A 15,456-nucleotide genomic window follows, 5' to 3' on the forward strand; every position below is an offset into this window, starting at 1 on the left:
GCCTTGAAAGAGATTCCTTGCTTGCTTAGTGAAATGATAGATAGATAGATAGATAGATAGATAGATAGATAGATAGATAGATAGATAGATAGATAGATAGATAGATAGATAGATAAAAAGAACTGTTCACTGGGTTCATACTTGTTCAGTCTAAGTTTTGACTCATAAATCCATCTCAGTATTTTGTAGTCTGCTCTCAAACAAATAATGTGTTTTATTTGGGTGCTTGGTTCTTAGAACTATTTATTGACATTTAAATATACATTTCATTCTAATATAGCCTACATTATATTAAAAGTGAACAGAGAACAACATAATGTTGTTGTGTGGTGGAAACCCATATAAGCCCTGCTGGAAAAATTTCCGCTGAGACAGTTTCCGACTCCTCTTTGACGGCAACTGGTCCATTATTGCTTTATCCATTCCAAAGCGGATAAATGTTTTCTCTGCCGATGTGTATTGAGGCCACAGTTTCCATTAGAAGCCCTTTAGACAGACCTGCGGCCGCACCACCGCTCCAGGTGTGATGGCTTCACACCTCCAGTGACCTGCAGACGTCTGAAGTTGCTGTACGGCCGCTGCAGTGCCAGTCGGCCACGATGGCTGCCCCATTCACACATCCACGCAGCATCACCTTTGATCGCGGGAGGATTTAACTCCGGCGACCACTAAAGTCTCCAACTTAGTCAGTCGCTCAGCCAGGTTCCCCTCAGTCAGGATAAAAAAAAGAGGATCATGTCTGCTGTTCATGGGAACAGGCACGCAAGGGATCTGAATCAACTCCAAATGTATCACGAAGGCCCCCCGCAGATGAACGGGATGGTGAATTCAGGTGAGTGTCTGGCGCAGCTGGGACCGACTCATTTTTATCCACGGGTAACTGTCTTAGTGGTGTTGCAGCTGGTTTCGTGCGTAATTTACGCATAGGTCTCTCCAAACTTTTTTTTTCATTGACAGATTATGGAGCCTCAGATGGAACAAACTTCTTTAACTCCGCAAACTCCGTTCAGAAAGCCGACAAATGTGTGGCGATACTAACCCACAGGAGAAAGAGGACCAATTTCACCCAGCAACAAATTGAGGTGCTTGAGAAAGTGTACTCCGACACTAAATATCCTGACATCTACCTGCGGGAGAGACTGGAGGCCATAACTGGGCTGCCAGAATCCAGAATTCAGGTGGAGTGTTTAAATCTACCTTTTTATTGTTGCTTAATACACTTAGGGTGAAAAAAAGTACAATATTTGTTGTGTCAGCTTAATCAATAAAGTGACATACGGACTCATTGGACGCCATGGTTTTGTATATTCAGGTGTGGTTTCAGAACAGAAGGGCCAAGTCTCGTCGTCAAGTCGGTTCTACATCGTCCATGAAACGCTCTAACGCGCCAGCAGGTGGCCCCTTTGGCCAGGTCCAGACCAGAACGGGCACTGACAAAGGTATTTGCTACTAATACCTTCTGATTTAATCGATTTTCCTTCCTCTATAGAAAATAAACCTATGCCTGTTAGAATACATATTAAAATGTTGCTTTACTTTCAGCCTATGAAAGCAACCAAGGCACTGAGGTTCTCAGAGTTGGAGCTTTTGCACTAGAGGATAGTTTCAGGCCCGCAATGCACCAAAGTCCTCAGGAACCTCATAGGACCACAGTTACAACCAAGCCCTGCAGCTATGACCATACATCTTCTTCCTGCATCTATGACAAGCAAGGAGCAAGAATGATGGCTGAGCAGATGCATCGACACCAGCCCAGCATGACCAACCCAGGCTGTAATCTCCACCTTTACTCCAATGACCACGAGCATCATGCCAAGATTGAAGCAGACACTACAGGCAACCAGGGTGCGAGAGTTCTGGTGGAGTATGACAACTTCCCACCAAATAAAACCATTGGACCAGAGATGAAAATTGTGATTCCTCCCATCCCAACCCAGGGTAATTTCCACCGAGCAACGGCAAAGGATAATGGATGCCAAATGCAGTATCCACACTTGAGGCCTACAGGGGAGCGGTTCGGTCACTTTTCTCCAATCCACGTCAAAGAAGCTCAAGATGTCAGCGACTCCGATTCTGATTGGGAAAATGAAGCGATGGCTGGCTTTGTTGGCTTCATGTGATATTTAAGAACAGCTGATGTATATAAATTACATGTATCATAAGAGTCATGTAAATCTGTATTTATTAAAATTAGTAATAAAACCGTTGATTGTTAAAAATAGAAAGAAAAAAAAACATATCATCTGGACTTAAATTTAAAAAAAAAATGGATTACTGAAAAACATGTAGCAATATTATGTTTAATATAAAAAAAGCAAAACATTTATGTACAATTGCCCTGAGGCACTCATATACAACTTTACAAAACTGAAAAAGGAGATTCTCTAGGAAAGAACTGTTGACTTAAAGGTTACATCAGTGATGCAGGCTTTGTGGGGGTTGCAGCAGCAGCCATGCCAAATGAGGAGTTGCTAAAACTCTAGAAATTAAAAGGCAATGAAAACCCCAGAGTTCTCCTTTTATAAAAATATCAAAATCTCTTATCTGTGCACAGAAAATTACAAAAGACATTTCTGAACACATAGCAGAAATGTTGACAATAGTTCTAATAATCAGAGATATTATACAATTATCTACAATAAACAATTTTACAAAACATTCTTAACATACCCCTGTGCTTACCATCAGTGGAGCAACAGAACAGAAACTCACAGGGGAACATCAGAGACAGCAAAATATTGTTCCATAACCATACAAACCTATGCAAAAATAAATAAATATGGACTATAAAACCTGTTAGAATCAATGTTTGGCACATGAAACCAATAAATAATTTTGAGTTTTGAGATGTGGATTGTGGCAAAAGCTGAGGATTCTTTCAGGCTTGTGTTCAGTTGGTTGCACAAACATTTTGATACAATAAAACAGGAGGGTAAAAATATGTGACATCATCTCTATTCAAACAAATCTCAGGAATCCGGACAGAACGTGATCCAAATTCGGACTGGAAGATGGCTATCCGCAACATCAACACGAGCTTTTTTATTCTCCTCAGTCTTGACGATTCACGTGAAAGCAACGTTACAGAAGGCATCAAAATGCCTCGTGTCTGTGTATGTGGAAGGGAAGGTGACGGTACTCAGACTGCATTGGTGTTGTTGCTGGCAAATGCATGCAGATTGCCCAGCTGGCTTAGACCGCTCTGGATGTGTGCCACGTGGATCTCAACATTATTCTGAAAGCAACTGCAAACACAGTAAAAAAAAAACAACTGAAGTCATCACAAATACTTCTACATGGACTATAAAGGTAAAAAGGTTTGGCTAACAGAGAGTACAAGTAGATAAAAATACTGAACGGTGATTTACCTGAGGTTGGAGGGATCAATCGATGCCTTGATATCATTTAGGGAGTCTGTTAATGACTTAAACTCAAATGAATTCAGATCTCCGCCATCTGCCAGACACTGAAACAAACAATAAGACTTGATAAACAACTGACACATTTGGCAAACTATTTCACATACTAAGTATTTCAATAGCAATGGCCATTAAAAAGAAACTTCCTGCACACATTCAGGGTAATTATGTCATGTTTTTTTGTTACATATGAGTGAAAAACAAGCTTTGATTGAATTTATCCTCTACCTTTATCTGTAGGAGTAGAGCAGTGAGGCGGGAGATGAGCTGCGTGAGGCTGGGATTTGTCACACTCAGCTGTCCATCCCTCTGTGCATTGCTCAGCTGCACCATCTGTTGGGCCTCTTCTTCACAACGCCGCCGTAGCTCTGTGGGATGATCCGCTGGAACCATGCCCTGATCTGGAGCAAGCTGGACAGATGAACATTTTTGATCAACTTGATTTCCCCCCCACCCCCCCCCCACAGCTGGTCAAGTCTAGAAAGGCAGAGATACTCTGGAACATCAAGTCAAAAGTTAATCTTTTAACCTACTTCACAGCAGAACTGTTGAACTTCATGCAGAACTTTGTTGAGGTCTTTATTGAGCTGTTCCAACTCAACCACGATGGTAGCATATCGCTTCTGGAAGTCTAAGTCGATAGGCATTGAGTATGACTTCTGGGGGAAAAAAACACAACACACAAATGTAATGTTAGCTTTAATACATGCATCAGTTACAGTTTAATGTGTTTGTGTGTAACTTTTAGTCTTTTTTTTTTTACCAGTTTCTCTGCCTCTGTGTTCATTTCTTTCAAGTTCTTGATGTGCTCTTTCTTGATCATTAAGATTTTGGATAGCCTTGTCTAGAAATGGGGGGAAAAGTATTTGTTAGAACACGTGTTTACTTTTAGGTTGAAACCTTTTAGTATTCAGTTTGATAGGAAAAACTTACAACTTGGACTAAAAATTTAACAGGAAATCCTCCCAACGTGTCACCTTCTGCACCAGTAAGTTTGTTCCTCCATGGTGACTGGCTTAAAAGAGGATCATTATCCTGTTCATAAGAAAAAACAATTATTTCAAATCAAAATAAAAAAAAAAAAAAAAAATCAGTTTTTTTTTTTTGGTTTGTTTTGGGTTTTACTACACACACTACTAAACTTCTCGCAGCAGGATCAGCAGCATTATGCATGTAAAAACAATTTTATGTGCCTAAATTTACAGTTTATTTCATCAGTTTACTTTACAGTGTTTTAACCAAAAGTTGTTTACTGTGTTTACTGGCTGCCTGTTAGCTTTCAACCTATTCAGATTTAAATCAGGTTTAATCCACCTTTGACAGTTATTTATTAATGACTGTGTGTGCGGAAAATATGATGAAACAGCAAATGTGTCTGTCATTAGATGTAATTTTATGGTACCATGTGGACAGGAGTGGTAGCAGATGGGTATGGCACTCTGGGAGGAGTCATGAGGTTCTGCATGTAGCGTGTTGATCGATGCTTCTGGGCAAAAGCTGAGATGGGCATGGTCTCGTTGGGGTCATTGCTCTGGAAAACAATTATTATTAGAGATATAGTACTGCCATTTTTATTGACTTTTCCCCCCCATAAACAGCTTAATAACACATTTATTAAAACAGCAACACAGCGTGCTATGATTGAGCTTACCAAAACTTCATAATCAGGCACAGTGTGAGTTCCCAAACCACTGCGGTCAAATGTGACACGATAAGTGGCGGCACTGGTGTCAACTGCATCAATCTGCCCCGTGAACAACCCGTCATGGACACCTCGAAGTCGAGCTGATGAACATGAAAGAAAAGAAATACTCTTGTACTTAAATTTAATACACAAAGCACATTTACGTACTTTAAATTTAAAAAAAAAAAGAAAAAAAAAAAAAAAAAAAAAAAGGGGTATATAAAAAAAAGGAAAAATGACTGATCCAAGTATCGCTGCTAGGGGTGTAATAGTACAGTACTTGTATCTGTATTTGGATTTTTTGGTACAGAATGGAGGCGCACCAAATATTTCTACACAAAAGAGTAAATGCCATGCACATGCTTCCTCTGTAAAGAACAACAGAGTGCAGCCCAGCCTCTGGTTAGTGGACGTTATGGCTAGCAACAGATTTAAGAAGAAACCAGAGATTGAAGACCCTCTTCTGTTGTTAAAGTCTCCTGTTTGGGAGCACTTCAGCTACCCAGTAAAGTGTGTAAATGGACAAAGACAGGTGTGTCAGATGAAAACAGTATGCCGTTCTGCTCGTTCCCCCTACAGCCCCGCTCCCTTCACATGAAGATGCCAGTGCTCTCTCACTGTGGATAAACTGGGCTCCACCCGGGAATCAACATGGAAAGCATGAAGCTTTTTAAGCAGTTTTATCTTTTGCATTTGTTCCCTTACTATAACAAAAAAAGTACAGAACTGTGACCTTAAAACCAAGCCGCATATCACACCATGATTTTTGGCATACTATTACGATCCTACCTGCACATTTGTATAAGAGAACACTGCCATCATCTTGTTTAATATCCTTCACCATAACCCTGATCATCATCGTTTCTAAATAAGTTCTGAGCTGTGCTGAAATGCTCGGTTTCATTTGACCTTACCAAAGCTTTGATAATAATTTAGGCTAGGTTATTCTTCTCCTTTTCCCCTTCTTTTTGTGTTAAAATAAAGATGAAAGGTACCATTTAAAAATGAGTGTACTTGCTGCCATTACTTTTGTTCAGTCAGTACTTTGAAAAATCAAGCATTGTGGTGGCACCAGTCTTGGCTTGGACTCTTAAATAATAAAGAAAATAATGAGAAAATTCATAGTTAGCATTTATAATGATAATAATAACAATAATAACAATGGTGAAAGAGTCACAGAGGAATAGTGCAAGAGCTGCTACACATAATTTTAACTATAGCCAGAAGGTTGTGGCATTTGTTCAGCTTGCTTAGTTCATCAGCTGCAACCAGAAATGTAACACACACAGTTTGAATCCGTCTGTGTTAAGTTTGCTCTTTTAAATTTCTCACTTAAGCTCTGCTCCATCTTCTTACATAGATGAGCTTCCCTCATTTGGCTACAATGTGTTATTTCTTTATTTCCTAACCATGCCAATGCACAACATAGCAACATTTATTTGAGGTACAAATTTAATCTTTTACCTTTTGACTACTTTTAATTTGTTAAATAAAATATGAAAAAGTACTACAATCCCTATTGTGTATTATTCTCATGTGACCACACTGATTATTTGACATGAAAAGTTTTCCGTGATGAACTTTAACCTTTTTGCTGTATCATTGAATTTATGCATGCGTGCTACGTGTGACGACTTTAAAACAGTGAACATGGCATCAGGCACTATCATTGTTAGCCAAGCCCACAACAAAAAATAAACCACATGTTGAGACATGACCAAGATCTCATGTCCAAGCCGTCCAGCAGGCCGCAACACATGCAACTCAAGCAAACTTAACAAACTACCAGCCAATTCTGTACTTTCTCTCAAAATAACTGAGGCGATTGCAGGCTTCCTTTGCAACGATATGCGCCCGAATTCCGTTGCTGAAAATGAGGGCTTCAGGCGGCTAATGAAAGTAGTGAAACCGCACTATGATGTCTCGCAAACGTCTCTCTGAAGAGGTCATTCCAAAAATGTACCAGTCGGTAAAAGAAAATGTGAAAATTAAACTACAGTCAGCTGAGACGGTGGGCATTACAAGTGATACCTGGACATCCGTGGCTACACAGTTTTACAAGAGTGTGACAACACACTACACTGCTGTCCTGGATCTGTTTAATAATTCTGCCCTACATCATGTTTGTGAAGGCAATTATATCAACATTCTGGGAAGGGGACTGCTTCTTACAGCCATTTTTAACTTCCAATACTTCATTAAGTCATGTAATTAAACAAAAAACCTTTTAATAATACTGACCTAAAACCATATTAGATCAGAACAAATCTGATCCAATTGTGATAATCAATTCTAAATTCTCAGAATCAGAATAGATTCTTGAAATTTGAATCGATACCCAGCCCTAATGAAAAGATGTTCATCTCAGTTATCTTACCTGTGACTTTGGTACCAATGATGAGAGGCAAAGGGATTTCATCAGGAAGGTCTTTGCAGTTTGACACATCAGACAGTTTTCTCTGCTGCAGAAGGCGGATTTTCATCCGCTTCTGCCTTAATGCGGTTCGTTCTTCAGCAAAGAACGCAGATGAACACCTGGATGGGACAAAAAGAGCATAAATACACCAATCTAAGTTATTTTCATTCTTTAATACCAGAAGTGACCAGTTCCAATCCTCGAGGGCCACAATCCTGCAGGTTTTCCATATATTCATGCTCAAACACACCAGACTAAAATAAATGAGTCATTGTGCAGAACTTGATTGGCTGGATCGATTTAATAAAAGCCATTTGTGTTGGAGGAGGGATTAAAAAAAAAAACCTGCATGATAGCGCCCCTCAAGGACAAACTTTCAACACCCCTATTTTATGCCAAGTTTCTGATGAAAACTGAAAGGTGAAAAGAATTCTTGAGGTGGCAAGACGAATAAATACATAGCATGCATTAAGGTTAAAGATTGGAGTGTACCGTCGTGGTTTCCCCATCAATCTCCTGATTGTGCCCCATTCGACTCTGGTCAGCTTTCTTGTTTTTAGGTTGGGAAAAGACTCCTTGAGGCACAGGCAGAATTCATTGTCACCTTCAAAAAGAGGTCTGGAATAAAATAAAAGACTATTTTTATTTTAAGGAAATACAATATGAACCAGAAATATCTTTTTTTTTTCTTTTTTCTTTTTTTTACTAAATACAAGCAGAATGAACTGTATGATGACTCATGCACTTCAAGTCAAGTTAGTTCCAGATTTTGAAATGAAGGTTTTCAGGAAGTTAAAGTAAAAGTTTACCTATCAATATTGGAATAGAACCATTCATAGATGCACCATTTGTGAGCTTTGGGAAGCTTAAGGAGATTTCTTAATCTCAGTCCTATTTTCTGGGATGCCTTCTTATCTGGTGTCACGATATTAGAAAATTTCTGCAAAGAAAATTAGTAAAACAACAATTACATCAGATCTCTATGATATAGAACCATTTTTAAGCTACAAAGAAGAAGCAGAATTATTTCATAGCAAATTATTCTTTTAATCAAAATTCTGTTTTCATGCATTTTCAAAGTTTCACTTCGCTTAAAGCTGGGGTAGGTAAGGGTAGGTAGGTTGGGGCGTGAGGAAGATGTGAAAGTGGCACCCTGTCTTGGCTCCTCCCCCTCTGGTTTTGCTCTTTGCGTGATCCAAGGCTTTTTTATTCGCAGCTTTTTCCACTTACGATTTTCTCTTTCTCTGCCATTTAGTGGGATGAGGCTAATAAACCTAGCTGGGTCGGGAAATCCTGCCTGCATTTTCTCAGCCATGTTTGCCTTCCGAATTTCTTCTTCACTACTTTGTATTTTCATCCAAACACATCCATTTATATGCAGGTGTGTGACTATCAGATATGCGCTGCAGGAGGGGGAGGAGGGGAGCCGGGAGATGAAGCTTACGAAATATAAGAAATTAAAAACTCCATTTCGGTCTGAACAGATTTACAGTATACTCAGGGGTCTAGCTATATTTCTTATGGTTCATGATTACAAAATGTATAGACTACTGTCAGGACGAGGAACCACTTCACCCAGAGTAAAAAGATAAAGTGTCTGAGCAAGTTTACCTACAAATGAAATAATCTGTCCTTGTGCTTCACATTAAGAAAGTCCTTTGTGTAAACCACTGTTTGTATCCTGCAACCTACTTTTGCTAATACAGCAAGATCTCAACTTTATAATTTGTAACTTGTAAACAGTAACTAGAAGAGCAAAAATAGTATTTATCAAAAAAAAAAAAAAAAGGCTACAGTGGTTGTAATTAATAAATTGTCTATCAAATGCCTAGAACTGAACCAATCTCATCCGAAATATTCATTTCTAAAACACACAATGTAAGAGAGAGCACCAGACGTAATGCTGCAGAACATCATCAAATACATCCACACCACAAACTACTCTGAAATTTCACCTGAGGTGTAGTGGTGACCCTCTGGCTCCTCCGAGGAGATCTGGAAGGGAGACGCTGCTGGGGTGGCTCATCCTCATCCCTAAACAAACGGCTTCTCTTTGAGCTCCGTGTGGGCTGTAGAAACAAATGCACAGGTTTTTAGTTGTACTATTACTATTCAGACAGAAGTGTTAGCATGTTAGACATCAACATTAACCCATTCAGACCTTAGTGTTTTACAAACTGAGCCATGATGGAAAACCAACCAAAACCTGAAGGTTTTCTCAACAATTTAATCTGTGCTTTAATGACTGCAGTTACATTAAAACACAAAATGTGTATTTTATTGAATGTGATACCGGAGCTGTCTTGAAGTTTGTTATGTGACAAATATTGCGCTGTGCGTTTGCCCAACATTCATCTATTTTCCGACAAGGTGTTATTAGATATGGCTCAAGCTGTGCCTTCCAGCTGAGCCTTCCACATTGCAAAAACTCAGCCTTAAAAAAACAAGAAAAAAAAACCAAAACAATAATTAGGTAAATGTTGCTTAAAATAAGATAAATTATCTGCCAACAGAACAAGAAAATTTGGCTTGTCAAGACCTCCCAAAACAAGAAAAAATACTCTTAAAACAAGAGAAATTCTCTGGCATAAAAACTAAGAATTATCTTGAATTTAAAAAAATAAACCTATGTGTACTCATTTTAAGATTTTTAATCTTACTTAGATTTCAGTTTTTGTAGTGCAGCTCTGCCATGCTTTTGGATGGGTACCTCAACTTTCTAACTGGGCAACCAACTTTGGGAGAAGCAAGAGGAGTACAGACCCAACTTGTTTCCCGTTGTTCCCCTGGGCTACAGAATTTTTGCTTAACATTAAAGAGCAGGTATAACACCCAAATTCCAGGGAAGCTGAACATTGCAAAAAACATGAAAACAGAATACATGGATTTGCAAATTCTTTTTAACTTACATTTGTTTGGAAACTGAGGACATTATTTTTTTTAAGCGTTGTAGGTAGAATTCTTTCCCATTCTTACTTAACAGTCTATCGCTCCTATTTTTGGATTTTTTGCGCTTCACAATACCCCGCCCATTTCTGATGGGAGACGCTGCAGCCAGCCAGTCTACTACCTGGCTACTACCTGCACTCTTACTACGAAGCCACGCTATTGTAACGTGTTTAGAATGTGGCATGGCATTGTTTTCCTAAAATAAGCGGGGACGTCCCTGAAAAAGACGTCTCTTTGATGCACCATATGTTGCTCTAAAACTTGTATGTACCTTTCAGCATAAATAGTGCATTCACAGATGTGCAAATTGCCCCTGCCATGGACACAAACACCCCCCCCCCTACAACCACAGATGCCGGCTTTTTTTTTTCTTTTTTTTTTTTAACTTTGCACTGATAAAAATCTGAAAATCCTTCTCCTCTTTAGTCCTCTTTGTTCCTGAGCTCACATAATATCCTTTACAGAATGATGTCTGTTCTTAATGCAGTGCCATCTGAGAGATTGAAGGTCACAGTTGTTCAGTGTTGGTTTTTTTGGCCTTAGCTCTTATGAGCAGATTTCTCTCCAGATTCTCCAAGTCCCTTTTTTTTATATTATATATCGTAAATGATGAAGTTTCTAAATGTTTTGTGATTGTAGCTGAGAAATATTCTTCAACTGTTGGACTATTTGCTGACTCAATTGTTCACCTCACCCCATCTTTTCTTATAAACGACTGAGGCCTTTGGGATGCTCCTTTTCCATGACACTTCCAAATAGTAAATGGTAAATGGACTTGTACTTTTATAGCGCTTTTCTAGTCATACAGACCACTCAAAGCGCTTTACACTACTTGTCACATTCACCCATTCACACACACACACACTCATTCAACACACTCATACCCCGATAGGCACATCGGGGGTACAGTGTCTTGCCCTAGGACACTTCGGCATTTCAGGGGAAGCCTGGAATCGATCCCCCAACTTACCAGTTGAAGGACAACTGCTCTTCCTCCTGAGCTACAGCCGCCCAATAACCTGTTCACCTGTGGAAAGTTCTAAACTAGTGTTTGTGAGTATTCCTCAACCTTCCCAGTCTTTTGCTGCCCCTGTCTTAGCTTTGTGGGGACGAGATGCAAATCAAATTCAAAGCATAAATTTGGAGGGAAAAAACCCGCAATAAATGTTATTAGTTTGAACATTGTCTATGTCATGTATTCAACTGATTATAGATTTAAAAGATCTGTTTTCATGTATGTTTTCCACAATGTCCCAACTTAGCTGGAATTGAGGTTTTACTTGCTTTTCCACAATAGGTTTGTGTTTGGTAAATAGCTTTTTTTTTGCTTTCGTTTCAGTATGCACTTTGAATTGGAGTTTGTCATACGATTCATTTGGTTTATCTAGCACAGCCTTATCAACTTTCCCCCACAAGTTTTGTTAGATAATTCTCTTTGTGCTATTTCAACCAAATTAAAGTCACCAGTCTTGGCTCTAGGCTACATATGAACTTTTATTGACACATCTAAGAGTCAAACAGAAAAGCTATTTGGGTCCAGTTTAAAACAGAAGGAGGTGTTACTGTCTGTCAATGTCTTTCAATAGTTTCAATTTCTAATATTTCATTGGTCAGAGATCATGTCTTGATCTCAAACCTAACCTTCATTGGAGCAGGTTTAGTTTCCAGCATAAGTTGACAAAGTGAGCCCCACAGTAAGAAGTGAACCAGCTTTGTGATATTGAAAATCCAGAGCTGAATCAAGGTTTACCACCCTGCTAAGCCACTAATCCTGTTTTGAAGTACAGACCCCTGTTCTGAAAGAAATACATGCATATGTAGCAGCGTGTCTGAAAGAGTTATCATAATAAATCCCAATATGTTATGGCAAAGAACAAACCGGTGAAATTAGCAACATCATCATCATCAACAATACAGCAGCTCCGATAACTGGCCCAGAAAGCACTGAGAATTAGTAACCATGATAATACATTTAGCAGGAGCTTAATAAAGTCAAATACAGTCAATCTTCTTTCTATTATTACGTGTATGCCCCCTTTTGTTATTAAATTCCTAAATATTTACTGGTAAAAAGTTTAACGTACTGTAATGGCACATGTGCACAGTCTTTTTGCACTACAGGAATTAGAAACCACATTGGTTGTCTTCTTGTAATAAATATTTTATAGCTAATCTATCAGATGCTCTCTAGAGTCCGGTAACATGAATCAAACACATCAATCAGTATGTCTGGTAAAAAATAAAACGCATCAATAAGGATAGCTTCAGTTTACTAAGAAAAATAAACACAAGGAGTAGAGACTGCCATAATAAATTTTGTGACGACAACAACTAGCTCAAGCACTAAGTCGTGTGCTCTTCAGGATTATGTACACGGATAAAAGCGTGGAAAAATATTGTTGTACTGCAGCTTGACCAAAAACCTAATTTCAGAAACTAATTTAGTACAGCTGAGTGTCCACATTTAACACAAAGGGATGAAACAGTGCATTAAACTATTCAGCTGGAAAAGACAACACACCAACATCAAACCCTTCAATTACATAGTTATGCACTATAGTTTTAGATGTAATCCAAGAAAAATGCATTTAAACAGTATTTTTTTATGTGTTACATGTAAACTTTGCATATTATGCAAGTCTTTGCAATGCTGTCTATGTTTATATTTTATCCAAAGATCTTCTATCAAAGAGAATATCTAAAGACCCTAGATTATTCCAAATGCATGTGTGAAAAACGTGTAAATTCTTTGCCAGAAAGTATCAAATACTTAATTAAGACCATCTTCTCAAGCAATAAGCAATAATTTAGTTAAACAGTGCCTGTTTAACTAAATTCCAATCAAAGGTTGAGCACTGAAAACATAAACAGAAGCAGAGCCATTTAATCTTGTTCACAAATGTATAGTTTGACTAATCATGATGTCTCTTACCGTGTCCATTGTGACAGAGGAATGTCGTCCCCTGGTGTTGTGAGCCCTTGGGAAGTTGTTCTTTTCATTCAGAGTGTTTGACAAACTCCCCTCTAAAAGGTAACCATTGATTAAAAACAGAAAGCTGTGAGCACACAACATACAGAAGACTGTCAAATCACATAATGATTTAAATTATTTTGATTAACACAAAAAATTGGGGAAACTATTTAAAAACAAACAAAAAACATTTTCTCATAAAGAAAAATAACAACATGCAAGCAACAACGTGGCAATTACTTCTTACAATTTATCCTGCATCTTAACAAAACGCTGAAAGAGTGCAAGTAGTAAGCTTCTCATTGGGAAGTTGTTCTTTTCATTCAGAGTGTTTGACAAACTCCCCTCTAAAAGGTAACCATTGATTAAAAACAGAAAGCTGTGAGCACACAACATACAGAAGACTGTCAAATCACATAATGATTTTAATTATTTTGATTAACACAAAAAATTGGGGAAACTATTTAAAAACAAACAAAAAACATTTTCTCATAAAGAAAAATAACAACATGCAAGCAACAACGTGGCAATTACTTCTTACAATTTATCCTGCATCTTAACAAAACGCTGAAAGAGTGCAAGTAGTAAGCTTCTCATTATGGGGGTAATACACATCTTTAATCCTTTGGAGGATTTAAATCTGCTGACTACTTTTAAACAATAAACCAATGGTAGGTGTGATCCACCATGTATATGAACAGAATAAAATCAGATCAATCATCACTGACCAAGTATGATCATACAGGCATACAATAAGAGTGAGTTTAGTGTACTTTACATTTCCAATGTAATTAAAATTATATAAAAACTAACAAATGACAGCTACTGCAATTGCCAACATACCTTTAAGACTGACAAGTGCCTCAGCTGAGGAGCCTGGGGAAAAAGGCAACACAAGCTACATTAAACATGCAATATGGAATTAACAGCAATGGAAAGCAAATGCAAAGTGTTGCTTATAAGACTTTAACTACGATTTCATTACAAAAGCAAAGAAAATAAATTAGTGGTTAAAATGCTATGTTAAAGTTAGCATCCCCCCTAAAAAAAAAAAGAAAAAAAAAAAAAAAAAAAGGTAATTCTAAACACCGACAGCAGCCATATAGGTTGACTGGAAATAGCTAACCAAGTCGGTGAGGCCTTTACCCCCGTTTGAGCTGTCAGGCACGGGAATGACATCAACATGACACACAACACTTGAACACCAAACGCTAAACCAGCTAACGTTACACTACATTACATTGATTTTTTTCTTCTTAAATAAATTACATTAACTGCGTTCAGATCGATCACTTTAGGTGTTAACAGTCAACTAACTTGACTAGAAACCCTTTATCAGCTTGTCAAAAGCCGACACAACGCGTAACCATGTTAACATTAACCACCGCTAACGAACCTTAAATATAAGCATAATGTTGGGGAATAGTGAAGAAACTGTGCCCGTATAAACGACTGGAAAGCTAGCGCCTCACGAAGCAGCACGTAGTCCTTTTGTTATTGTTGTTCGCTACCTCAGGTTAGCAGCCGCTAGCTGAAAGCTAAGCTAACTGCATTTGTTTATCCAGAGCAGCTAAAGTAACTTGTACAACTCCAGCATTAGCTATGGTTAGCTCCCCGTGCTACAAAGCGTTAGCCGACTTGGACAAACCAGGATCTCTTTGCGTCTTGAGATGGGTTCATAAAATCCACTGTAAATTTACATTATCGAGTACACTAACACCTCCAACAGTTATTGTGAATTGTTTATGTAATTACTAGTAGACCGCTGTTTGTTTACACTGTAATACTCATTGATTTCGTGTTGTTACTCACTCTCGTCTAACAGCTTGGGTCCATCTCCGCCATCTTGAATTAGCCGCGCCGCTTTTTCAAAGACCTTGTCAAAATGCATTCTGGGTCGGAAATCTCTCTGGAGGGCAATTTGACAAATAAACCATCTATAAATGACCAAACTAACGGCAAATGTGTGTTTAAAATATACATACATTTTATATATATATATATATATATATATATA

General features: G+C 38.3%; 2 protein-coding genes across 2 annotated transcripts; one reads left to right on the forward strand and one right to left on the reverse strand.

Annotated features, from left to right (window-relative positions):
* Window positions 1–735: 735 nt before the first annotated feature.
* Window positions 736–2,120, forward strand: mixl1 (Mix paired-like homeobox; the record flags this gene model as incomplete). Its single annotated transcript, XM_079255103.1, has 4 exons — window positions 736–832; window positions 958–1,178; window positions 1,313–1,439; window positions 1,543–2,120. 4 exons carry the CDS (start codon window positions 736–738, stop codon window positions 2,118–2,120), a joined length of 1,023 nt encoding a protein of 340 aa, XP_079111229.1.
* A 492-nt stretch (window positions 2,121–2,612) lies between these two features.
* lin9 (lin-9 DREAM MuvB core complex component) lies at window positions 2,613–15,330 on the reverse strand (the record flags this gene model as incomplete). The annotated part of the gene is made up of 15 exons (XM_079255104.1): window positions 2,613–3,245; window positions 3,369–3,466; window positions 3,648–3,830; window positions 3,953–4,078; window positions 4,183–4,263; window positions 4,353–4,454; window positions 4,822–4,950; window positions 5,071–5,204; window positions 7,481–7,638; window positions 8,012–8,137; window positions 8,329–8,459; window positions 9,475–9,588; window positions 13,401–13,492; window positions 14,283–14,315; window positions 15,252–15,330. The coding sequence occupies 15 exons, from the start codon at window positions 15,328–15,330 to the stop codon at window positions 3,140–3,142; spliced, it is 1,692 nt and encodes a 563-aa protein (XP_079111230.1). The 3' UTR covers window positions 2,613–3,139.
* Window positions 15,331–15,456: the final 126 nt, after the last annotated feature.

The sequence above is a fragment of the Telmatherina bonti genome (genome assembly GCF_933228915.1).
Source record: "Telmatherina bonti genome assembly, chromosome: 16".
NCBI lineage: Eukaryota > Metazoa > Chordata > Actinopteri > Atheriniformes > Telmatherinidae > Telmatherina > Telmatherina bonti.